This window comes from Arvicanthis niloticus, chromosome 18, assembly GCF_011762505.2.
Source record: "Arvicanthis niloticus isolate mArvNil1 chromosome 18, mArvNil1.pat.X, whole genome shotgun sequence".
In the NCBI taxonomy this organism is placed as follows: domain Eukaryota; kingdom Metazoa; phylum Chordata; class Mammalia; order Rodentia; family Muridae; genus Arvicanthis; species Arvicanthis niloticus.
The window spans coordinates 22,691,823-22,718,621 of NC_047675.1; the positions used below are offsets into that span (position 1 = coordinate 22,691,823).

The window sequence follows — 26,799 nt, forward strand, 5'->3', positions numbered from 1 at the left end:
CAGGCTGCCCAGTGTAGCCAAATGAGGAAGCTCTAGGTTCAGTGAGAGAACCTGTGACAAAAACAAGGTGAAGAGGGGGCTGGAGAGAGGGCTCAGTGCTTAAGAGTGCTAACTGCTCTTCCAGAGATCCTGAGTTCATATTCCCAGCAACCACATGGTGGCTCACAATCATCTGCAATGGGTCCTCCAATGCCCTCTTCTGGTGTGTCTGAAGCAGCGACAGTATACTCACACATATATAAAATAAATAAATTGATTAATTAATTTAAAAAAACCTAAGGTGAAGAGCTCCTGAGGGAGACCCTGTATGGTGACCTCCACACATACACAGATGTGTGCATACCTTTACACACATGACACAAACTGGGTTTTAAATGTACAGATTTAATAACAAAGGTTTCACTTGAAGCACAAAGTCTTGGTCATCAGCTAAAGGTCAGGGAACAGGAGGTATTCAGGTCAACCCAATCTAGAAATTCACCCAGAGCACCTGCCCTTGGGAGCCACAGGGAGGTAGTACACACTGGCATGCAGAGCGTTACCCCCCCAACCTAACCCCTTTCTCTAGCACAGCAATGAGATGAACAGGGATGCCCTTTAGCCATAACAAAACCATGTGAGTGTCCTGAACACTGAAAACCTTCAGCTGGCGGGTGAAGGACAGGGACTGGGCCACTGCAGAGGCTCCTAGAGTGAAGGAAGGTCAAGTGGAACTCTGTTGGGTCTCTGCATGTGGTAACTTTAAAAAATACTTTCAAGTTTATTATCAGGAAGATGACTCTTTAGGATGGATAGCTTTGACGAAGGCAGCATGTGCAACCTCACATTTATGCTGCAGCACCCTCGAAAGGATGTGATGCTTTACTCAAGACAACTGTGATCTGTTCTGCACCCTCCTTTAACAGCAGCGTTCAGTATGCAGCCTTCTGAGTCTGGCTTAGCAAAATGCATGTGAGAGGCATCTTTTGTTAACTGTATTCTGGGAAGAACAGCCCATCCTCTCCACCTCCTGGCCCTCTGGCCATGTCTATCTCCACCCAGCCCATCATGCATGCACACACATAATAAAAATTTTGAAAGGAAAAGCTGAGTTGTACCCTTTTAAAAAGTAATTTTTATCCTACATATACCCCCCACTTACAAATGTGGAGCAGACACACTCATTTAGCAATTCTAAAACACTAGAAAGAGCCCAGAGTCTCTGAAGGAATTGTTTTAAATATGGCACACATAGAAGAATTGCTGTAACTATGGCGCAGCACACAGTGGAACACGGTGCAGCCATGGAAACAGATGAGGTAGATGTGTACATGCTGACTCAGAGTTTTACTATCAACTGGAAACACTGTAGAAAAAGAGTATCTTCTTTTTTTTTTTTTTTTTAACATTTGCATCCCATGAAAGTCATTGCAGAATTTAGATAATAAGGGTTTATAGAAACAAATGAAAAAAAAAAAAAAAAAACAGATTCAACTGAACAACAGGATGGCTTGGAGGGGCTTTAACTATTAACTCTTGATAACATTTGAATTTTTTTTACTACAAGCATTCAGAAAAAGACATTCAGGACTAATGACGGTGCAAGGGTTCTCTGACAACCAGTGTGTGCTATGGATGGGCTGTGTGGGTTCCCAGGTGCTCTTCTCAAAGTCAAAACCAAAGTGAAAACTCCTCTTCCCTTCCCTTCCTTTCTCTTTTTCCTTTCCTGCCACCCACAAAACCCTGATAGGCCTGGGATTTCTGAAAAGTAAGACTTCCACACTGGGAAACGAAGGAGAACGTGGGCTAAAAAGCAAGAAAAGCTCAAGGACTAAGCTGTCCTTTCCAGTTCTTTATAAGCATCAGTGGATCTCCTCAGCCGTCTGTCCACATCTGCACAGGGCCTTAACTGTACACAGGTCTGTGGAGACAGCGCACATACCCACTATATACATCTGCAAGAGCATATGAATGAACTACTCCTGCTGGACTTTCTAGAGCCCTGAACTGAAAAGGATTCCCAGAGACAGCTTGAGAACACAGTAAGCCAGTGGTAGGGTTAGAAATGAAGGCAAGGCTGGGTGGTGGTGGCACACGCCTTTAATCTCAGCACTCCAGAGGAAGATCTCTGTGAGTTCGAGGCTAGACAGGTCTAGAGTGAGTTCCAGGATAATCAAGGTTACACAGAGAAACCCTGCCTCAGGAAAACAACCAAGCAAAAAGAAACCATGGCAAGGTGCTTGTAGTCCATTGGCTTTTTGGTCTATGGTCAGTGGTTTTGGAGGGTACTTGCTGGTGTCCACTGGTGGGGTGAGGTGGGGTGTGTTAAGTTCTCACACCTGGTGAACTGACTGGATCTGACAGAAATAGGTTCAAAAGGCACTGACACCATGGTGGCCCTGAAGGGGCCTGTTATTTCCTTCCCACATAATCACTTTAATACTGTGAGTGTTCACACTTGGATTCACATGGCCATTCAGAACAAGTGGCCCTTGTGAGGAGCAAGCTGGCACCCCAACCTTTTCACTTGTCTAAAACCTGCTAGGACCTCTGTGCTCTATAGGCAGTGTGAGAATGGCCAGTAGCCAAACACCAGGCAGGTCAACCCCCAGCTGTGTTTATGTTGCCTGCACAGATCAATCATCTGAGGACACTGAAACTGGCTGTTTCCTGTTAACAGCTTCTACTGCAGTCTCTCTGTGTGTATGTAATGCATGTACGTAGAGGTTCTTCTATTTTTCCTGGGAGTATCAGGACAGGATGAGAAGTATCTTTGGGCTTGATCCCCTCCCTCCCATTGGTTAGTAGATTTAACCTGCCTCCAGGACTAAGGCATTTCTTCAGAAGGAATGGGCCTAACTGAGCAATACAAAATGTTGAGGTGTGAGCACAGAAACAGCTAAGGATGGCTTACAGCATCCTCCTGAAGTCACCTGGGAGTATTAATCACCCTTAAATACTGAGCCACTCCTCGTTTGAAAGAGTAAGGGTGGACACATGATGGAGATTGCAGTCAAGACATGGCCCAGCTCTCCCAGCCTATGCAGCAAGCCAGGCTGTCACTCTGCTTGACAACATGCCATCCTGGCCTTGCTTCCCTCTAGTTAGAGCTTGGCACAAGTGCACTGGTGTCCTCTCTGTCCACAGGTCTTGGCCAATGGCCCCTTCCACACTGAATACGCTCCATCCACTTCTTTTAAAACGTTTTATTCAATAATATATATACTTTTAAAATAATATGTAACTGCCCATCATGCCATACACTGCTCCCATCCCATCTGTGGAGTCTGTGGTCAGCTAGTCCTTGGAGTTTGCTGGAGCAACAGGCAGCCATGGGATGGGTCGAGGGCACGGGGAGCAACAGTAACCAACAACCATTTTTGCATACCCTTCACATTTCCCATGCTTTCTGGGTCGGGAGGAAGTCAACAGGAAGCCAAAGGCATGTGAACCTTTTACATTCGGAAGTGAGGTCTGATTTACGGTGGTGGGCTGCCCTTCGGGTGGTCTAGTTCCTGTTCGCCAAGCCTGCCACCATTTTGTGTCTGCTCTCGGGACGTGATCTCGCTACACGCGTTAAGACGTTTTGATTTGGTTCTTGTTCTGCTTATGGAAAAGTGGGAGGAACCGCAACAGACCTGAAGAGAGAGATGGGAAGGAGGGGAAAGAGGGCATTAATCAATCTGAGCCAGAGTGAAAGGCAGGCCACCTGGGACAGGGCTGGGGACAGCTTGCAAGCTTGTCTTCTCAGGACACTCAAGGCATGAGCCCAGGCCTTGAAGTATCCTCTTCCTGCTCTTAGACCCCAACAGAGGCAGCCGTTGGCCTGGCCTTCTGAGAGGGACTCTGGCCACATGTCACAATCTATTCTTCCCTGTCCTTCAAGTGTAGGTGCTTATGTAGATGCCTCATGACCATCCTGCAAGCCAGACAACAGGTCCAACCCCATGGTTTCTCAGATCTGACACACTGAGGAGTTTAGGAATCAGATGACTTGGTATTTACTCAGGGAGAAAGACCAAATCCACTATCATTGTAGGACAGCAAGTGGGCTCAAACTTTCAACCCACTTCTGCAAGCAACTAAGGCGTCTGGCATGGCCTCTTTCCATACCCATCACGGTACAGCAGGTGGTGGAGAGGCCAGTGACTAGATTCTAGACCACACTGTGGAAAGCACTTGGCATCTAGTAAGCTGTCTCCGTCACTTTGGGAAAAGGGTTCTTTCCACTGCTTAAAGATGAGAAAGGCTGCCTGTGTGGGGTGAAAAATTACACTGTCTCCAAGCTTTTCAGCTGTGGTCCAAGGGTCTAATCACGGGGGACCCGTTAGGGAAATAACTACTTGCATGTAAGACCCATACTATCAGCCAAATGACAGACAGCAGGTGCACACTCACATGTGTGCTACAAGGAGTGGTAGAGAAGGGCTTGTACAAACGACCAAGCCTGGGTCCCAAGGTTAAAGTCACATAACAGAACTGGATAGTTCTGAGAAGCAGGGGTCTTGAGGGATGCCACTTGCCTCACTCCTAAAGAAATCTCCACACCAAAGTGACAGCTTCAGCCACCACAGGTCTTTGAAGCTCCAAGTTTATGGCCCACCTCCACGCCCCGAATGCAAGCTAAGGTCCGAAGCAGCTGTTTGCCTCCTAGTTTGGGAAGGCCAGGAATTATCAACATAAATTTTATTTAGGAAAGTGAGATTTGACATGGCACATCAATCATACACTGAGGAATTGGGTTTGTAGTGTTCCTTTGGAAAAATACCACAACACAGGCAGTGTTTTCCCCCTGCAAACAGAAGGCTCCTTGGTTCTTGAAGATTATCCAAACTTGCCACTGGATATCAAGATTCTGTCCCCAATTCACCATTTACAGCAAGAAGAGCCACCAAGTGGAAAAAAACTGTTAATTTATTGATTCAAAGTTTTTCTTTAAAAAAAAAAAAAACTCCCCAATACATGCAGTTCAGGGTCAAGTGTCACATTTGTAGCACATTGTTGGTTGACACAAAAGTATGTGTCTGCTGTATAATCCAACCTTGCCAGGTTCTACAACCCAAACTGCCATTGCAAAAGCAAGCATTCCTGGCCACCTCCCTTCCCCGCCATCCACAGTGGGGCTTAGTTTTTAAAGGCAGAACACTTCTCTTTTATTGTGCTCCCTGACAAACTCAGGTTGTGGTGTGCTCAAGAGACCTGCTTGCTTTTGCTTTCAGAAGGGCTGGCGTTCTGCAACCACCTCTCTCCAGCTCTCAGTGAGTAGCTCCTTCCCTGTGGGTGTCTGGGAATCTGACCTGAATTAACAGAAAGTTAACCAGGCTCCTACATTTATCTCAATGCACATAGAAACTCTTTGTATCCTTCCTGTACCCATGTAGCTCTGCTGACACATCATCATGCTCCTGGAGAACCTAGGTTGTTTCCCTGAGGCCCTTGGCAACTACCTCTCAAGGGCCACTGGACCCAAGCCAGGGTCAGTGTCCTCTCCAGGCATTTGCAGCAGGAACTTGGTGTCCCCTAGTTTCATCCTTAGAAGTATGAGCTCTTAAGGGCCCAGCTTTACAACATTTTTTCTTACTGGATCTTTTCTTTCACCTGTCCCCAACAGCCACCTTCTCTAAGCTTCAGGGACTCCTAGCTCCTTATTCTCAGTAGTTGGATTGAGAGTACCTTCCTTTCTACCAGGGAGCCCATGTGCTCTAAGCAGATATGTCAGGGTGAGTAAGGCCCACAATGCCTGGCTGGGTACTCTGCTCTTCTAGATCAAGCCTCAGTAAGACATGCCCTCATTCCACAGGCAATGGTGTCTACCCAGCCACCTACAAAGACAGGAGCAGGTCAGCTGACTGGCGCCGAAAAGAACAAACTGTCACCAACACACTTATCATTCTCAGTATGGCTCTTCAGTCCAGGCAACCTTGCAGTCATGCTCTCTGTGGATACCAAGGAAAGACACCGATTTGAACTCAGTCCTGGAGCAGCATCTTATCATATCAGGTGCATGCTCTTCAACACAGGCATAACTGAGATGACAGTGCAACACTACCCTGTCCCCCACAGGTTTTTCTTTTTCTTTTTCTTTTCTTTTCTTTTCTTTTCTTTTCTTTTCTCTCTCTCTCTCTCTCTCTCTCTCTCTCTCTCTCTCTCTCTCTCCCTCCCTCCCTCTCTCCCTCCCCCCCCCCTCTCTCTCTCTTGCTTTTCATTAGGAAATAAGTCCTTGTCATAGGCACTTTTAACCTGTAATAAGGTAATGGAACAAACGAATGAGAATTACTGAGATGAGTTTAAAAAGAATATATTCACTGAAAAGAATACTGGGAGGGTAAATTTACTAGTTTAGTCTGAATATAAGACTAGACTTCCACCCCTACTCATACTCACTCTTTAAAACCCAGGGAAAACCTCCAGGGCGCTGGGCCAAGGTGTAGCAGGTATACAGATAGACCAAGATAGATCTGGAGACAGGTAAGCGGTCCACTAGATACTGCAATTTGGGGAAGGCCTGCCTAAGCATTAAGTACAAACCCAGAGGGAACAAGCATTTCAAGACCAAGGCAGGAGAGAGATGAAGTACAGTCACTGCTGCATACATGCCCTGCTGAGCTGTCACTCAAGGACCTCTCCCCCAGAGCATATAGGGGGGCTGGGAGCTGGGTGGGATGTCTCCAACTCTTTTCCCAGATGTTTTGACTGTCTCTGGAGGACCCAGGGCAAAGAGGTGGGATTACTGCTCAACTGAGACCCTCCAACAGGCTCTTTAACAACTTAGAGAGGAAAGAGGAGCTTGGGTCATCAAGGAGATGGGGGTCAGAGAACAGAAAAGGACTCCCCTGACCACCAAGGATCCAGGCTGCCTGTGATGGCACATAACACCCATGGTAATCCCCAATACCCGAGGTTTTACTTGACATGTTAACACAGGTCATGTCTCTGCCATATTATGTTTCCAACTCTCAGGAAGAACAAATACATACATGGAAACACAAGGTGCAATGCAAGGAGGCAGCAGCTCTATGAAAACTTTAACTGAATATATGTCCTGAAACTTTTATTTAGTGTGTGTGTGTGTGTGTGTGTGTGTGTGTGTGTGTGTACATACCACGGCACAGGTGTGGACAGAGGACAATCATGGGGGTAGGTTCTCCCCTCTCACCCAGGTTTGGGGGCTGAACTCAAGCCTTGGCAGCAGATGCCTTTACCTGCCATATCACTGGCCCAAGATCTCATTTTAATCTATAAACTCAACTCCGTACTAGCAAGAGAAGAGTTACATTTGCCTTAAGTTCCCACAGACCAAACGACAAAATAGAATCTGCATTTAGAAATGGACCTGCTACCAATACCAATACAAGTTTATTGGAATTTGGAATGTAAACAGATGTTTCAAACAAACAATCTAACCTTATAAAAATGTATGGCATTATTAAATAGTTACTGAAGAAACCCTAAGTGTGATGTGGTAGATATCTCAAGCATGTTAGGTCCCCAGTGCTGAGGCGTGGCTGCAGCCAAGGAGAGGGGACTAGCTGGCAAACCATGTCAGTGACCAATCCCACAAATGAAATCAGCCCTATTAAAAAAAAACAAAACACAAAATGTAGCTTTTGCTAACATGAAGGTTAGCACAGTGGATTATAAAGCTTTGACATTTGCTCCAGGAGTCCCACTTCCTCCCGCACGCCATGGCCATCCCTCTGCATCTGCAGGAGTCCCAGGACAGCCTTACCCACAAGCCAGCGCCTGCGCGCACGAGACTTCTTTCCATCACACTCATGTATGCCCTACCAGAGCTGCAAATGCCCACCATCCTGACTGCAGCCATACCTGCTTATCACAGGGTTAAAAGAGGAAAGATGGTGGTAGGCCTTTGCCTTTTTGCACCCGTGAAGTCTTTCCTGAATAAATCCTAATAGAACCTTTTCCTCCCTCTTTGCCCTGCCTGAAGATTAACTTTCCAGCTGTAGCTAAGGTTGTGAACAAAAATAGTCTTTGTTTTAAAGTGGAGCATTGTAGTGCCCTCACAAAGATGTGCTGGGAAATGGTGAGGTTTCCCTTACAAGGCCAGGGGGGAAAAAGTTAAAAAAAAAAAAAAAAAAAAAAAAAAAAAAAAAAAAAAAAAAGGCAACAAGATTCAATAGGCAAATCAATAAAGGTGAGTCCTAAGTTATGCACAGAGCATGGAACATCTAATGAGCCTGGGACCTATTCATGGCATCTCAAGATTTACAGTGCCATTTTCTGACACCAAAGAGGATGTGGCGAGAGCAAGGGCAGTTCGCTTCCAAATGAATACACTTAGAAGCAAACTGCAGGAATGAGGTACACTTCCTGGAGAGCTCATGTCATAAAAAAATACATAACACATGAATTTGTAAAAGAGCTTAAAAAAAATACTGTCACTGTTTTTAATTTTTTTTTTTTTTTTTTTTTTTGTAAATGAGGCTGGTGTGTCAGAATAGACTGCTGACTTTTGCTAAAACTTGAGCCTGAATTCTCACAGAAGAAAATCAGACCACAATGGAATAGATAGGAAGTCAGATATTCAGAGCTTGTTGACCGAACGGGTTAATTCATCAGTGGTGTCCTGTTAAACGCAGGTACATGGACAACAACTCCGAGCTTCTCATCTCCCATGCATTCCAAAGGGAGAGTCCCCTCAGATCCTCAACTATGCGCTCTGCCACACTGCACAGCGCAGCTCCCTGCAGACTAGTACTGGGGAGTTTCTTGCTTTTGACAGACTTTAGGTCTTTACTCTTCTTTGCCTTTAGAAGGAATGATTAGAATTTCTTTTTATCACACTGTAGTTTCCTTCAAGTTTTTGTTTGGTTGGTTGGTTTTATTGGCAAGCATCAGTGCTGCATTACCGTCGATTCCCCAGGCTTCATCGTGCTGCGGTGAGACCACTGGAAAGCACGGTGTTCTCAGCACAAGGCTGGGACTGCTCCTTCACCACCGGGTCTGCAAGAGAGAACAGGTTCCCTACATCAGCACCACCACTGAGGCTACAGTGAGAACGCCACAGCCAACCTGCCTCCTTCTTCTACATGCACATTTATGTAGGACTCAGGTCCCACAAAAGCCAGGCACCAAGACAGGATCAGGAAATAATTCCTTATTTTTTCTCCCTCAAAGCAGAGTCTAGAACCCATAGTTTCACACATGCTAGGCAATTTATCTACTACTAAGTCACTTCAACTCCTACTGCACACTGGATTCTGGGAGAAAGTTCTACAAGGATCTCAGATCAGCCCTGAACTCTCAGTCTTCTTCACCCCGATCCTCCAGTTCAGCCAAGGTGGCCTCATGCCCACCATGAAATTTTTTTCTAGGTAGTTCTTCTACTTCTTTAAAATATAGACCCAATTGCTGAAAAGCACAGAAACCCTAACTTACCACTGTTCAAATTTATACCAATTTCTTCTTTGAGTACCAACATCATACATACTTAGCCCCCAAATTCTTTAAAGCACATACAATGATAAAAAGATGAATAAAATAGCCAATGGCAGTCTATCAACTTTAAGGAGCAGTGAAATACGCAGTTTATTTAGATAATAATCAAATAATGAATTATGTGCAACATCTATCATGTTGTTTTTGTTATTACCTCTGATTCTGAGACAGAATCTCACTATATTACCTTAGATGGCCTCAAATGTACAATCCTTACGCATATGCACGTCTCATGAGTTTACACTAGTATTGCTTTCTATTTTATGGGTTTCGTTTGTTTTGTTTTTTTGAGTCAGGGTCTCTGTGTGTAGCCCTGGCAGGCTGTCCTGGAACTCACTCTGTAGTCCAGGCCAGCCTTGAACTCAGGGATCCGCTTGCCTCTGCCTTCCTGGGATTCAAGGTATTCATCAGCACACCCGGCTTTAAAACAATAATAACAAAAAAAAAAAAAAAAAAAAAAAAAAAAAACAAAACAAAAAAACCAAAACAAACAAACAAAAAAAACCCAAAAAACCAAAAAAACAAAAACAACAAAAAAAAACCACACAAAAAACAAACAAACAAACAAAAAAACACAAACAAACCCAAAAAAACAACAACAACAAAAAAACCCCCCAGAGTCTTACTATGTATTTATTCCTGGCTGGCCTCCAAGACCTGACTACCTTCTGAGTAGCTTATTTAAAGGTGTGTGCCACCACTCTGGGCTATACCAGTATCCTGAAAGTGGCCTACCTCACAGGGTAAAAGCAGCTCTGTGTTGGAAATTAGAAAGCAGGCAACTATCATCTGTCTAAGGCACAGAAGGCTGAAAGAGAAGACCCTTTACATTTTATGCCACCATAAACTTCTGTTGTTAAGTTTGAAACCATAGTAATATATTCTTCATGTTAGTTAAAGCACATGGGTAAAGTGGCTGTGAAATCTCAATAGGGAGAACTAGTGCACTCAAACCGTAAGCAGCTACAGAAGGAGCACAGATGCTCTGTGGGAGATGTCAGGGTCCAGCTGTCATACCTGCCTGTTCCCTTGCCTCAGAGGCCTCTCATTCACACACTGCTTCCTTTAGAAACACATTAGGACGATCTAACTACTTTTAATTACTTTTTAAACAAACAAACAAACAAACAAACAAACAAAATCTCTGACTAGGTTTTTATACACATTTTATGCTTAAAGAAAAAAAAAAAAAAAAGAAACCTTCAGTCTACAAGATGAGGGCAATGGGAGTGGGTAGACAGCTTGGCCTTAGAGGCAACCAAACACCTTTGGGAACTAAGAAAAATCACCTATAAAGTGATCTAGAATGAATAAACCATCTATAAAGTGATCTAGAATAAATAAAATTTGAAGCCAAATATCTAGTGTTCTGACTGACCTTGAAGATAAAGGGTGTCGTTTAGTCTTTTAATAACTCACAGAACTGGAGATGGCTCAGTGGTTAAGAGCACTGACTGTTCTTCCAGAGGTCCTAAGTTCAATTCTCAGCAAGCACATGGCTCACAACCACCTGCAACGGTATCTGATGCCTTCTTCTGGTGTGTATGAAGACAGCTGCAGTGTACTCTTTTTTTTTTTTTTTTTTTTTCCTTTTCTTTTCTTTTTCCGAGACAGGGTTTCTCTGTTAGCCTTGGTTGTCCTGGAACTCACTCTGTAGACCAGGCTGGCCTCGAACTCAGAAATCCGCCAGCCTCTGCCTCCCAAGTGCTGGGATTAAAGGCGTGCGCCACCACTGCCCGGCACAGTGTACTCTTATACATAAAATGATAAATGATTCTTAAAAAAAAAAAAAAAAAAACAAACAAAAAAACAACAAAAACAAAAAAAAAAAACAAAAAAAACAACAACAAAAAAAAAAAACAAACAAAAAAAAACAAAAACCCAAACCCAAAAAACAAACAGAAGTATGGGTGCTCCATGGCCTCTTTGGCGGTCAATCTCTGTTGATGGTCGTACCGCAGGAGCTTGTCAAGAAGATCTAGAGCCTCGGGGCTGACAAGGTGTCTGTTCTCACTATGGATAAAGTTTTCCCAGCGCTTCCGTGAATGTCTAAGAAAAACAGTGAGTCATTACTACTCCGAGACTAAACAACATGAAAAATTCTCCTCTCCTAGACCCAACATCAATGACCCCTAAGTACAGTGCACTGTGTGAAGCAGCATCCTGACTGGGACCCACTTCATATAGGCCGGCACTTTCATAACCCGTCACACCCAGTCACAACCATGGTGTACTGACACACAACTGCTCAACCATTAGATAAGCAGAATCTGTTTAAAAAAAAAACTTCTACATCTGAGTGAGAACTGGTTCAATCTTTCTGGATTACTCTTATGGCCCAGTCTTTTCACCAAGTACAGCCTAGGGGTGACTATGCAACGATGGGTAAGTAGACAGATTTAGAGAACTGGCTTTAGAAACAAATGGTTTCAGATGACAATGTGTGAAGACTACCAGGCAAACATTTCCTTTTAGCATACTGCACTGAACAATGGTGGTGCACATCTGTAATCCTGGCACTCATGTTGAGGCCAGCTATGCAGCAAGACCTTGTCAAAGGAACAAACAAATCTCTAAACCATATAAATCTACACTGTACCTGAAAATTCAGTATGCCTTAATATTTATTGTAAAACTTAAGTCAGAAAATAAGCTATTCATTTCTTAAAGAAACATAGTTTTCCAGGATTTGTCATGAAAATAAGTATATTTAGGGCTGGGGAGATGGCTCAGTGGTTAAGAGCACAGTCTGCTCTTCCAGAGGTTCTGAGTTCAATTTCTGACAACCACATGGTGGCTCTTAACCACCTCTAACTCCAGTTTCAGAGGACCCCTATTCTGGCTCTGCAGACACCAATACATACATGGCACATATACATGCACGCAGATAAAACATGCTTACATATAAACCACAAAGAAGTAATTTTAAAAATTATGTAAATGCTTTAACCAAATAAACATTTTCCACCTGTAACATTATGATTTTGTCTTCCATTTGCTTCCACAGGATCTCTCATGATTGCCAGCCTGATTCAAACTCAATGATCCTCCTGCCTCTGCCTCCCTGATGTTGTGATTAGAGATACCCATGTCCACACATGGCTTATTTTCCATTTTCTATTGATAAGTAGGGAGTTCTAGCACTTAGGAGGCTACTAAAGCAGGTAGATCTCTGGTCTACGTGGCTAGTAGGACCTTGCTTCAACTAACCAACCAACCAACCAACCAACCAACCAACCAGCCAACCATCAATACTGATGTTAGAAAAGGGAAAGCAACTGGATTTTGTCTAAGCTTCCAACTTCTGAAACAGAGCAAGATGCACCCTTCCCCCTCCCTCCTCTTTTTTACTTACTGTCCCAGGATATCATTGAAGTGCGGATCTAGGTCTATGTGGTACTTCTTCAGATACCCATATAGCTCATCTGTCCCCAGAACCTTGGCAATTCGAACAAGCTGAAACAAAACAAACTGATCAAACACCAAGCACACGGCTTCCCATGAGCCTTAGAGAAGACTGAGTCGGACGGACCCGGGAATCAGGAGAATCCATGTCACTCAGATCTCTAGGAACTTAACAGAGATCTGAGTCTAAGATAAATAAAGAGACTTATGGACACAAGTCTCACATGAATTCAAGTTTCTAAACTGCTTTTAAAGGGTTAACGTAATTTAGATGCTAATATCTTTGGGGACATTGTGATCTAAAGACTAGAATCTGATTTTGTTAGACAAAGAGGTATTGTGGGTTGTCATAGGGATAGGTTATCAAGTTTACTCTTAAACAAAAAACAAAACATTACATAGCCATATCTTACATTGGCAGAAATTTTATAATTAATGAAAATTGAAGTTGTAATTTTACACTGATATACAATTTATAGATTGATACAGACTTAAGGTTTTCATTGATGTAAATTTCTTATATTGATACGAGATTTAAAATTAATATTGTTACTCTTTGATAGGTATTGTGCCTGTAAAAGTCCAACTCTTCTAAGAATACATGATTTGACCCAGTCCTTCTAATAACTGCCACTACAAACTGGTTAGGATGGTTAAGTAACACAAGTTAAGGTCCAGATAGTAAAATCATGGTTATATTATATTCTGATTTAATTATAATAAAGTGTTTTAATTTACTCAAATAGAAATGACTAAAAATAGTTAAGGTATTAACAGTTCAGATAAACTTTACATAGACCCATAATCTTCAAAGGCATCAGAAGTCCACAGAATATGACATTTAAGGTCATTTCATTATTAAAGGTCATTTGACTAGAAACAAGTGTGCTCCTGACTATACCCCTTTCTTGGTTCAAAGAAAAAAATTGCCTCAATTCATCTACAGACAAAAATACTGTCCAAAAAAAAAAAGGTCACACTCTGTGGAATAGTCAACTGATAGCTCTGGCAAGACAGGGTAAGCAGTCCTTCAAAATTCAGATTTACAAAAGTCTGTCAGATGATCCTGGGCCAGAAGGCTAAAGATTGACATTTTGAGGAAGTAGACACTGTCCAGGTAGTAAACTGTTTCTACAAAATGGTTATGTTTTGGAAGCTATGTTTTGTGCTTCCTGTATTTTCAGGTAATATTTAAGTCATTCTCATATTTCTGATGCAGTTGAAGACTAGTTATAGTCTCATAGACAACAAGCTGTTTAACATTCAGAGAGATGATAATAGATTTGATAGGATGATTTTCATATGGTGTACAAGCTAAAACCAGGACATAATTCAGATATAAAATTGTAAGCTTAATTTTAAAGTTAGGATAGATGGTAGAGTGCTCTATTTAAATTGACAAATATGACAGCCTGGGTATTAAGTATATCTTATGCTTTATAAATTACATAATTGTAATAGTTGTGCTCAATTTATATTTGAGGGTAAAAAAAGAGCCTTTTAATTGGACAAAAAGGTGGAAATGTTGTGGGTTGCCCCAACAAGGAATGGATCATGTACTCAGGTGATTCCATGTGAACTCTCTCCCCATTTTAACTGGTCAAATAAAGGCTGGAGCTTGTGACTGGGCAGTGGAAGGGAAAGGTGGGCAGAAGTTTTAGAGAGGGGGAAGAGAAGGAGAGAAAGATGGAGGGAGAGGAGGTGAAAGATGGAGCAAAACCACATGACCTGGAGACACTGCAGTAGCAGGGATCTCATAGCTGGGGAATAGAGTAGTGTAGTGATAAATCTGCCCAATCTAGCCGTGCAGCCTAAATACTGTAACTGAGTTGTGTTTTTGCACAGGCTTATTGGGGTTGGAGATTTACTGCAACAAAGAGGCATCCTATTTCTTAGGCCCATCTTGAAGGTTCAGCAGACAGCAAATGTCTGCATGCTCTGGGATCTTGTACCACAGACACAATTCTGAACGACTCATCAGCTTACATGGGAGCCCATATATAGTGAATGACATTCATGGCTCATAGGCTGTATCTCTAGCATTTGTGATATAACAGTAACCAAATCTGCTCACCTGATCATAGTTGTCCTGACCATGGAAGAACGGCTCCTTTCGGAATATCATGCTGGCTAACATGCAGCCCAAGCTCCACATATCCAGGCTGTAATCATACATCTGAAGGCAGCAAAGACGGTCGATTAGCCAAGGCGGGTTAGGGCCCTTTGTACCAGGTTTCTAGGACTCATCTGACAACCAAAGATTAGCCCTTATCTCTGAGGCACTAGGGCCTTATACACACCAGGCAAGCTTCATTCTCAGCCCTTCTGCAGTTATTTTATAATTAAAAGTCACTCTTCCCTTAAAAGAAAGAAAGGCAGCAAGAGGCTCAGCTGGTAGATTAAGTGTCCCAGGCTGCCAACCCCAACACCTAATCCTTATGCCAAGAACCGACATGGTGGACAGAACCAACTCCTCCTGCAAGCTGTCTTCTAACCCTCACATGTGGGCTGTGGCACAAGTAAGCTTATACATACATAATGAAAAAAAAATTTAATGTAGCCGAGAAAAAACTTTACAGAGTAGAATAATAATTGGGTTTTGTATGCATCCAAATTTACTACACAGAAAACCAGGAAAATCCCTAAGAAAATATAGAAGTAGCACAGAGCAGCTTCACTGACACGTTCACCTGATAGTCCACAAGGAGCTCTGGTCCCTTGAAGTACCTCGAGGCAACTCGAACATTGTACTCCTGAGCAGGATGATAGAACTCCGCCAGACCCCAATCAATCAGTCGGAGCTGTGAAAAAGACAAAACCAAATAGACCGTGAAAGATACACTTGGAGATGTCCATGCCTGTGGCAAGACCATAGCACATATCTATAACAGGTATCTGACCATACAGAGTCTACCCATGGAAGACTAAACTTCAAAAACTGCAGTTGCAATCATTTCTGGAGCAGAGTACTTGGAATGTTTCTGAGTTTTTCCCTTTAAGTTACCCTGGTCTTTTTTTTCTCTCCAGATCATCAGAGCTCAACCTTGTCTCTGCTTCCATGCTACTTCCATATGGAACACATTCCCCATCACTCACAGCTCTTAACATGAGCTCCAGGCAATACTGAAGGACATGTACATGCCTCCTGCTAGGCAGAAGCACTGCACACTGCTCTAATTGGTTATTAGGTTAACACTGGCTGTGACAGCCAGAGGACCCAAGTGTACTTCTTAGGGGTAGTTGGACTGGAATGATCATGAAGAAGTGAAGTAGAAACCACTGTTATAGTTTCTTCCTAAGGCCCTTTGAACATTAAAACTAAAATAAAACCAGTGACTATAGTCATGGTCACCAAGTACTTTCCTGGTGGGACCAATACAAGAGACTAGAGAAGTCACAGTAATGCAGTATCCAGAGGAATCAGCATGGTCTACAAACAGCACAGACAGCAGTGCGTCTACAGATACCATAATGCTCTTGGACAATTGTTTAGGTCTTCCCTAAGCCTTTAACAAAAGTTTGGTGCTGCCTGGCTGGGTAGGTACCTTTTTTTGTTGGTGATCTATCATGACATTGTGAGGTTTCACATCCCTGTGCATGATTCCCTTGCTGTGGCAGTAATCCAGAGCCTAGTAGGTAAGAAAGCACAGAGAAAAGTAAGCAAAGCCTTTACCACCCCCAATGCAAACAATTGTTATTATTTGTGACACTTTAACTTGAATAGAGTCTCAAATAGGACAGCTTACTGTGTTAAAGAGAAAAAAAAAAAAAAAAAAAAAAAAAAAAAAAAAAAAAGGTTTCTGTGGACACTACAGTTGGCAGCCAGTAGAAAGAGGGCCATCAATGACCAGGCTGAAGGTTGCTTTAAAAAGGAGGAATGAGAACCAGTGTGGGACTTCTAGAATAATCTCCTAATATATCTTTTAACAAGGCAGCCTTAGGCATGGGAGTTTTTTAAATTAAAAAGCATTTACATTTTACTTAAATATAAAATCTGAGCCACTTAGCTTTTAAGAACCAACAATACAATTCTGAGAGAAAGTTATTTCCTGTAATAGAGTCAATATAACAGGCTTTTATGTGTTGAAAGCCCATGATCTTTAGTAAGTTGAAAACCCTGTAACCATTGCTACCACACTTTAGATCTCTTAGGACCTAATTCCAATGCCAAGTGACTTCCAGCCACTGCTGGATCTGCTATCTGATTTTGAGATTTTTTTCGGCTGGACATTCCTAATGGCATGGTCCTTTGTCTCCGTTTTTTCACTGCGTTTTTGAGGTTGAATACTTTTATGAACTTATTAGTTTGCTGCACAGGGGTTGTTTCTACTTTTGGCCGTTGAGAACATGCTGCAATGAGTAATCACGTGGAAGTCTTTGGGATCTGCATTTATTTGTCTTGGGTAGATTTTAGAAGTACCTTGAAGCATGGTAACTTTACTTTCTAAGGAACTGCCTGTTTTCTCAAGTCTAACACATGATGCTTGCAGTTTTTCTACACACTGGCCAACACCTGTCACATCCTTTTTAAATAACAGCTATTCAGGTGGGTTAAAGTAGTGTCTTAATGTGTTTCTGATTTGCATTTCCTTATTAGTGATGAAACAAATTATTTGTCATGTGTTTATTGGTCAGTCTATATTTATGTTGATTTAAATTTTTTATCTTTAAATTTGCATTAATATGCCTTTTTCCTTTAATGATAGATAGCTCAGTCAGGTTACTCTCTTTCTGTACCTAGCCTGGCCTCAGAGTCAATATCCTCCTGGCTCAAGACACCTGAGTATTGGGATTACAGCATTACAGCATGCTCACCACATCCACCTTTTTTTCAAAACACACACACACACACACACACACACACACACACACACACACACACACACACGCGAGAACATCTTTGTAAACCACAAAGTTAGAACCTTCGGTGTAAAAAGCACTGAACAGTCTTCATGTGGGAGCTTATCCTGATAAAAGAATGTTAGCAGCATACCTGACATCTACCTACTGGCGTCAGTTGAGCCACTCCAGCTATAACCAGAAGTAACTCTAGATAACAAGTACCTCCTGGCTGGGAAACAGCAACACTAAAAAGGACACCATCCCAGGCATCTTTATGCCACAGAGGATTATCAGCATGCCAAAAATATGCCCCCCTGACCTACAGCAACAAAACAGTCTGGTGCTTTTAGTCTGAATTTGGTGAATGGGCAATATAGAACCTGGGGACAAGGTGACATCCATAATTTCTCTACCAGTCTTTATTACCATTTCTGCAGCAAAGTTAACCATCTAAAGTTATAACTTGTCACTAGCTATGCAAGGCCACTAAACACTTGGTATATGACTAGTGTCATACAGATAACAGAATTCTTAGTATTGCTTAATTTAAATAGCTAAGATAGATCTGACTGGACATCTGACTGGAGGTTTTACAACCTAATACCAAGGAAACTTAAGATTGATTTACTTTACCTATGTTCTATTTCCATTTTTTGTTTTGTTACAATAGATGTAGCATGATTTCAATGTGCTCTTGTGCCTTCTTTCAACTGGTATTTGTTTACTCAGAATTTCATAGTTCCCATTCAATTCCATCTCTGCAGTTGTCTTATGAAACTAGGGTCCATGAGGGCACACCCCTGAATTTGATCATATAAACCCTGGAGAGCTAAATTTTTCCTGTTTTCTAAGAGAAAATGTTAATTTCTTCCATTTTATCTAGTCTTTGTCAAAGCTCTAATTCAGACAATACCTTGGATATAAAAAATACACCACGGAACCAAGGGCTGAGCCAACCCCCCCAAAAAAACAACAAAACAAAAAACCCCCAAAAACCTCAAATCAAACCAAAAACCCATGATTAGGTCTTGGCAGGGTCCCCTGGCTAGACACACCATGTGTTCTGAATATGCCTGTACATTCCCTGAGGGGTACTTCAGTTTTCCTATCTGCTACAGCTTCTGCTCATAGACATGAAAGATCTATTTTCAAGTGTCCATTGGGATTCTTTACCTCATTAGCAGGAAGAGATAGATCACTGCCATCATTGGACAACAATGGCCACCAGCACTGAGAGCGGATATGCTGGGTTTGTCTTCATCTAGCTCATGCTAGCTTAAAAAAGTCAAGACTGGAAAGCTGACTTAAGTGAGCTCTTGGAGGGGAGGACAGTGGTTCTCCCAGTGCAGGTGTGGGGATTTCTGGAAGACCTGAGAGAGGGATGTTCGTAGCATGGCAAACTTCTTCCCACTGCACACTTGCGCAGGAAAGGTGGGCCAGTCAAGCTGTCTATCCTTACTAACACAAAGCTCAACAGACACTGGTGAATTCGAAGCCCAGCATTCTGGCTCTAGTGACAGGCAGATCACTCAAGAACAATGCTAAGGAAAACATTCATTTCAGGAAGCCAGATCTGCAAACTTCTACTCCCCAAGTCCAGCCTTGCTTCAACATGGTATTTTGTTTGAGTGATGTTTTTCAGTTCCCATACAATCCCCATCTTGGCAATTAATTGACATTCACAAGCACTGAACTCAAAGAGATCTGCCTGCCTCTACCTACTCACAAGTGCTCGGATTAAAGTTATGTGCCACCATGTTGGCCAATTCTGTATTTATGATGTATTTGTTGGGGGAAGATCACAGTTGTTATTAAGCTCTCAGTGATCCATTACCCTAAACGGTACACAAGTCTGGTTCATAGTGCTTTACTGCAGTGTTCATCAAGACAAATGAAAGCATAATGGTTCAGTTTTATAGTACTTGGTATTTGTAACCAGTCAATGAAGATGAGGTGCAGATATTCTCATACAAGAAAGAGATGTTAAAAAAAAAATCTCTTTTTTTTTGGGAAAAAAAAAGGTTGGCTGCAAATATCTGCCAATTATGTATACATCCCTCTTCATGACTTGCCCATCAAGAAATAGTAACTGCCGGGTGATGGCAATTGGCTTTGATCCCAGCACTCAGGAGGTAGAGGCAGAAGCGGAGTCAGGCAGATCTCTGAGTTTGAGGATATCCTGGAACCTGGTCTACAGAGGGAGTTCCAAGAGAGAAACCCTGCCTTGAAAAACAAAAAAACCAATTGTACCCTCTACTCCTCCCAAATAACCCACCCAACCAACAAACATTTTGTACCAACCAATTCAACAAACATTGAAGTTTAGGGCCAACTACAGGACTGACTTTGCCAGGCTGCACATTAAAGTTCCCATTCTCTCATTATTACTTGGAAGACAGGACCTCAAACTCTTCCAGCAACCCCAGGCCACATCACACAGGTATAAGAGCCCAACCCAGACTATCTCATCTCAGTCAGGCAGACTTGACTCTAAAAAAAAAAAAGTTACTCATGAAAATATAAGCAGTGAAAAGCCATTTAAAATTTTTTTTTAAGTCTGAGGTCACTTATCATAGAGAAAACTAGGATTAATTAACTGGCAAAGAAAAAAAAATCTCCAACTGCCAACAAGAGCCACACACAAGGGGTTGTGAACTTTGTATAATGGCCCTGCACCCCTTGTTTGGCTAATCTTTCAAGTTTTATTGAAAATCTGTGAGGTGTCACAACAGGATTCTCATCAGAACTTAAGTCTCACTAAGTTCTCTACTAAGACATATTTTGCTTGAGTTCTCTATTATTTTTAAAATCTTCTCAAAAGAACAAGCCCGGGGGAAAAAGCACCATCAACAAATGCCACTTACTTTAAGTAGTTCATACATATAAAACCGGATATCAAAGTCAGTCAGGATCTGGTAGAGTTGCTGAAACAGATTTCAGAAAGCAGAAAGTTAATTTAATCTGACAATATTCAGCTATTCTTAACACTGGCCTTCCCCTGCAAACTTAGTGCTTAAGTTATAGACACCCATGAGTTCACTGCCTGACCTGGAAAGGCAAAGATGAGGAGTCCAACATTTCCACCTTCAATAGAGAAGGGGGAAAGGAAAGAGTTCTGGGCGAGGAAACACTTCAATGAAGTGTTCCACCATTTCAATAATCACGGCCACACTGCTGTGAGGTCCAAGTTGTTGAACTGTGCACTTATTCTACTGCAAGTTGAGCCCACCCCATACACAACACACCTGGAGAACTACTCCAGGGGATTCAGAGTAGTGTTAGGGGAATAAAAGATTTTGTAAGAGAAACAAAAGAAAAGTGAGACAATTGGAGATAGCAAGAGACTTTCAAAAATCTACACTATTCTCCACCAAACAATTCCAGGCTGGGGAGGGGAAAAAAAAAAAAAAAAAAAAAAAAGATTTCACAAATAATACCTGATTTTTAAAAAAGGATTTATAAAATAGGGCATTTAAAAAATAAAAGACAACAGTGTCAAACATGACCACAAGCCAAGGTAACCATACTCATGGAAACTTTCATTACTGATAATCCAGAGATCCACCTCATGGGGGATTGAAATAAATTTCAATTTCTTGGCAAAGAGTACCAGGACCACTAAAGTACCCAAGCCCAGTCAGATAGTATGTATGCATCACCTTTGATAATCAGTTCCAAGTAAGATTCCTTTCCTGTCAATCTAGGTAGCACTTTCTACAAATAAAGTTAGTTGGAAAGGCTTTAAACTTTTATTCTGTTAGAAGACTCACACATAGAGTACAGAACGAATATACACTGAGATTCTATAAAAAGGAAAATAAAACTGCTTACCAGCAAAAATGACAATGAAACTAATAAGAAGTGTTTTCCAAGCATAGGTGTAGAAGAAAAGGCCACCCCCAACCCCTTTGGCCTCTAGGGAAGAATAACTTGCCCATCTAGCTTAGTAGGAATATGTAGCTCTATTGGCCCCAGATAGCTGCTGGCTTAGACTCACAAGCTGCTATGCTGCTAGGGCCTCAACCCTTGGCGGCCCTTGAGAGTTGAGCTGTACTTAAGCACACTTAACTCACCATTTCTGCCAGGGACTTTCAGCTTCCTAATGACCAAACCCAAGGTTTCTGTCTTCCCAGACTTGTGCTTTAAAGCAGCTTTCTTATCTAGTACTTTGTCACAACTTGCAACCAGGATGTACAGGTCTAAGCTTTAGATACCAACTTGGGTGAGACAGATCAATTGTACAGGCTGTGCTAAACTGAACCATGAGGTCAATAAATAGCCCAGAAAAGAGAAAAGACCAAATTCACAAACTCTCAGAGTGCTAAGATTTTTATTTCCAGAAACCAATGGGCTATTTTATTTGAACCTTTAATCTATAAAAGGCTTTTCTTCTCATATCATGTACTATCTATATCACTCATAGTATAAAGGGCCTGTAGCATTTAAAAAAATGTCCTTGGACTGTCAACAAAGTATTTCTGATTATTCGAACCAGTACCAATTTTACTGAATATGAAAGGTATTACCTACACAACAGTGCTTGGATTTATTCCATTACAAAGCCCTGAATGGCTAGCCACCACTCACCATGACCTCCTTTTCCCTCAGGACTTCTTGGTGGGAGACGTTTAAGCTCCATTTGGGCCAAGTAACCGCCTGGGCTTCTAATTAAGGCCTCTCCAGGGCAACCTGGCTTCTTTTAGTAGTTGTTGCTATAATCCCCACCATGGGCTCCAAGAACCCCCCTCTCTGAAGACACCAACATGTATCTGCCCTCCACTGTCCTTTCCAGTGCTCCTCTCTCAAAGCATCCCATCAGCTTTCTACAGAGGACCAGGAGTCTCCCTTCTTTGAATCTTAGGCCATGCCATTATCTCCCTCTAAAGCAGTGGTTCTCAACCTTCCTGGTTAGTGCTGCAGCCCTTGAATACAGTTTCTCATGTTGTGATGACCCCAACCATAACATTCGTTGCTACTTCCTAACTGTACTTATGCTGCTGTTATACATTGTAACATGAATATCTGATATGAAATGCCCAAATGGGTTGCAACGCACAGGTTCTGAACCACTGCTTTAAGGTGTTCACAGAAAGCACAGTCATTCTCAGTTGATTCCCTAGAATTAGCACCAGGTACTGGCAGCAATCTGGAGTTCTAGAATAAATCCTTACCATTGTGAACAAAACCTGTCTCCTGCCTAGAATTCTGAGTTCATGTTGCATAAGTGCCTGGCTATGCACATATGATGAGGGAAACAGGGGCCCTCAGCTGATGGTGGGCACTACTGTGATGATTCAGGATCTCTGAACTCTCCCCACTTTCCCAAATATAATACATCATGGATCCATTGCACAGCTGTGACGTATACCCATTTCCTCTACCAAATCCTTAAGCCACATCCTCATATAGTAAGACATATAGCAGGTCTAGCTCCTCCACGCTTGCTTTTATAATGCTTACCGGTTAGTGGGACAAAACAGAACCTATCTTCCAAGAACTAATAGAGTCCATGGGAAGCCAAAAAGAAAAACTCTGTAAGAACCACATCTTCCCTCCAGCTATGTGGAGAATATTATTAACCAAGCAACTGCAGAATACTGGCAGGAAGTAAACAGTTTGCATATTTGCATAAAGAGATTTATCAAAAACAAACCAAGCCTATGTTTCCCGGAAGATTATGAGCTCACATGTAAAGGCACTTGCTGTCACACCCAATGACCTGAGTAAGATAGGACCCTAGGGCCCATATGGACAAAAAAGGACTCAACTCTTGCAAGTCCAATTTCCACACACACATTACGACAAGTGTATATGCATGCACACACACTACACGTGATAAAGTGAAAGTAGTAAGGAAAAAACCTCCTTCCCATCCCAATTCAGCTGCAAAGCCTCAACCACACTCATGTTTCTCTGAAATCAGTTCTACTACAGGAGTAATCTAAGATGCCTTGTTGAATATATCTTGGGCTTTAAAAATAAACCCTACGTCTGAGGAAGAGAATGGAAGACACTGCAATTTGATAACCAGGCCTGAAGTCTCCTAAGTCACAGACAGCCAAGGAATGGCCACACTGGGTCTCACTTACTCCTATGCATGAATGCAGATGGTTGTGAGCTACCATGTGGTTGCTGGGAATTGAACCAAGAACCTCTGAAAGAGCAGACATGCTCTTAACCACCGAGCCATCTCTCCAGTGCTTATAACATTCTTACTTAATGCACAGAAAAACTGACATGTCTCAACAGATACCTTTTCCTTTAGACTTGTTCTGAGACATGATCTTCCTATGCAGCTCAAGGTGAGCTAGAAATTGCTATATAGCTCAGGTTGGCCTTGAACTTAGAATTCTTCTATCTCGGTCTCCCAAGCACTGGGATTATAGATGTGTGCTTCCATATCCAACTCTTGAGAACTTTCAAGTTGAGGTATACACTGTCAAGTGGTCACTCTTAACTCTTAGAGATGACTTTGCCATTAAAAAAAGAAGTTTTATCTTTTAAAGGGCTACTATGTTTGTTTTACTGTTTAACTTTGACACATAGAAAACAGCTGGTGGTTTTAAAGGAAGAACTAACCAAATTAGTACCTCTACCATGAACTCAAACATCAAGGGAAAATGATTACGGTCACAGAGAACTAACTGTCATGGTTAAAACATGACCACATTAGAATTAGTGAACACCAACAGATTCCAAAGAGCCAGCACTACACAGGCTGGGTATCTGAGGTACTTGGGACCCAAAGTGTTTCTCCTGTCAGTAATTTTCAGCTTTTAGAATCTTTGCATCAGCATAATGAAATATCTTGGTTCTCAGACCCAAGTCTAAACATAAAATTCATTCATGGTTTTGCTTTGGGATTATTTTTTATGTAGCCCAGGTTAACCTCAAACTCCCCTTGGCTTCTGCCTTTTGAGTGCTGGGATTAGAGGCCCTAGACACAACATCTGGCCAAAATCCGTTTGTTTCATAGCCACAAACCACAAAGCTAAGTTCATCCTTTTCTTTTGAGACAGGGTCTTACTATGTAGTTCTAGATGGCATCAAACACAGAGATCTACTTGTCTCTACTTCCCAAGTGGTAAGATTAATGGCATCACATCAGCTTATTCAAGATTTTAAATAGTTAAAAAAAAAAAGTTTAAAAACTTTCACATGGTTCCCATTTTTCTACTTTGTGGGGCGATGTGCTGTGAAACAATCCACATTTGACATTTCTAGACTAGGGATGCACAACCTGGATACATCATATGCTCTGGACACAAGTACAATCAGATTAGGAATCAACAAAGATTTTTTTTGAAATGTCCAGTTGATCTTGAACCATATGTTCTCAAACATGATGTCTCTTAAATCTTGTATTCTTGTATTCTGTGACTACACAGGTAAATGCTCAGGTTCCATTAACAGCACATTGAGAAACCAAGTATGATAATGTCCAACTAGCTACAAGATGACTCAGCAAAAAGATGAAGCTATCGATGGGATAGAACAGCAAGACATGGACACACTGACTGGCCCACCTGGGCAATGGCTGATAGTGGCCACTATGTGGAAAGTCTGGGAGAAAATCCATAGCCCACAGGTTCAAAATTTGCATCTTGAATTCAAAACCTGTCATCTAACATTAACAAACAAAAAGTCAGGAAGAGAGCCGCCTAGATTTATACACCATGTGTACGTGTTTAGAGACAGCAGTGAAGAAAAAGTACCCAAACTAACTTTAGTTTATAGATGCAATATAACCTAGATATCAAAATGAGACATCTCCATAATGAAAGGAAACTTACAGATCAAAGCTGATTACCAATGGTCCAATAAAAATCACCAAACAAGTTGTGTACATTGCACTGTTGCTTTTGTTTTGTTGTGTCCTACTAGTGATTGAACTCGGCCCTGGGCATGTCATGCTAGGGAAGTAAGTGCTAAGTAAACACCCATCACCGAGCAACTACATAAGCCATGGCACTGATGTGTCATCCTGACATTCAGCCAGGTCAAATACTCTCTGTATAGTACTTTAAAGCCTGTTGTTAATACATTTCAAAGTAAAAGGAAAACGATGAAAAGGAAAACCAGACTTGTCCATTAAGGTACACACAAGACAAAATAAAAAAATCCTTCTTAAGGAAATAAAGATGAACAGATCACCAAATTGGTGATCTGTCATACTACCTAGAATACAAACCATCTAAGAGCCATCATTCACCCTTCCAAAACACATATGCTACCTGATATTTAGTGTTCTTTTAGGTTGACCAAAATAGCATGGCTCAATGTTCAAAGGGGATTCCTACCCCTCTGCTTCACCTGAAGGTCCTCTAAAGTTACAGGTCTGAGAGGGACAGACTTGAGGACTGGGAGCGAAACAGCAGTTTGAAGTCAGAAAGCATGTTCATGGACACTATAGACTTAAAAAGCTGGAAGTTCAGGCAAACAGTGAGGAGCCCACACAGCTTCAAACTAAGATGCACAGAAGGTCCAGAAATGGACAGACCCAGCTATGTCTGAAAGAGAGCAAACAGCAATTGGAAAGCAGCAGTTGTGAGCTAGCACACCAACACCACTGAAATCTGCATGAGACCCTAGAGCACTGGAGACCAGTAAGACTCAACAGCCAAGGTATCCGACCACAGGCGGTGACTGCCTTTCAGAGCATGACTTCAAAACAGTAGCAGCAACTATCAGAGACAATGAAATTGTGAAGAAAAAGAAACGAATGGAACGGGGAGAAGATGCAACCATTTCTATGAGGAAACAGATATTATATAAAGTGTAAGAGAACAGAAAACTATTTTTAAAAATTCAGAGACGGAAATGGACTTCTAAAATACAAAGTCTAACATCTGAATTATATTCTAGACAGTGAGAAGAAGAAAGGGGGGAGAAATCAAAGAACACTGAAAATATGGGAAGCCATGAGCTTTCAGAGGGAAACCGCTCAGTAAGAATCTAGAACAAAGGATGAAAGGCGCCCACAGGAAGGCACATGTTTGAACATTCAGAAGACTGGGAATGAAGAGAAATTCCTAAACACTTCCAGAAAAAGGAAAGAGAAATCTTTAGATCAAATGCTGACACTGGAATAAACTCTTCAAAACAGAAGAGATC

The 26,799-nt window shown here is 41.9% G+C and overlaps 1 protein-coding gene across 3 annotated transcripts in view; it reads right to left on the reverse strand.

The window, feature by feature from the left end:
• Positions 1 to 3,170: 3,170 nt before the first annotated feature.
• The window catches only part of Csnk2a2 (casein kinase 2 alpha 2), a 39,802-nt gene continuing 16,173 nt past the window's right edge, over positions 3,171 to 26,799 (reverse strand). For 2 of the 3 annotated variants that reach the window (XM_034522555.2, XM_034522553.2), the window contains 8 exons: positions 20,550 to 20,609; positions 16,389 to 16,472; positions 15,534 to 15,644; positions 14,918 to 15,019; positions 12,794 to 12,894; positions 11,339 to 11,487; positions 8,850 to 8,943; positions 3,171 to 3,617 (listed from right to left, as the gene is read on the reverse strand). In XM_034522555.2, the coding sequence (XP_034378446.1) occupies positions 8,867 to 8,943; positions 11,339 to 11,487; positions 12,794 to 12,894; positions 14,918 to 15,019; positions 15,534 to 15,644; positions 16,389 to 16,472; positions 20,550 to 20,609 (684 nt within the window). In that variant the 3' untranslated portion in view covers positions 3,171 to 3,617; positions 8,850 to 8,866. Of the gene's footprint in view, positions 3,618 to 7,316; positions 7,553 to 8,849; positions 8,944 to 11,338; positions 11,488 to 12,793; positions 12,895 to 14,917; positions 15,020 to 15,533; positions 15,645 to 16,388; positions 16,473 to 20,549; positions 20,610 to 26,799 lie in introns of those variants that run through there. The other variant, XM_034522554.2, reaches the window with a different exon arrangement.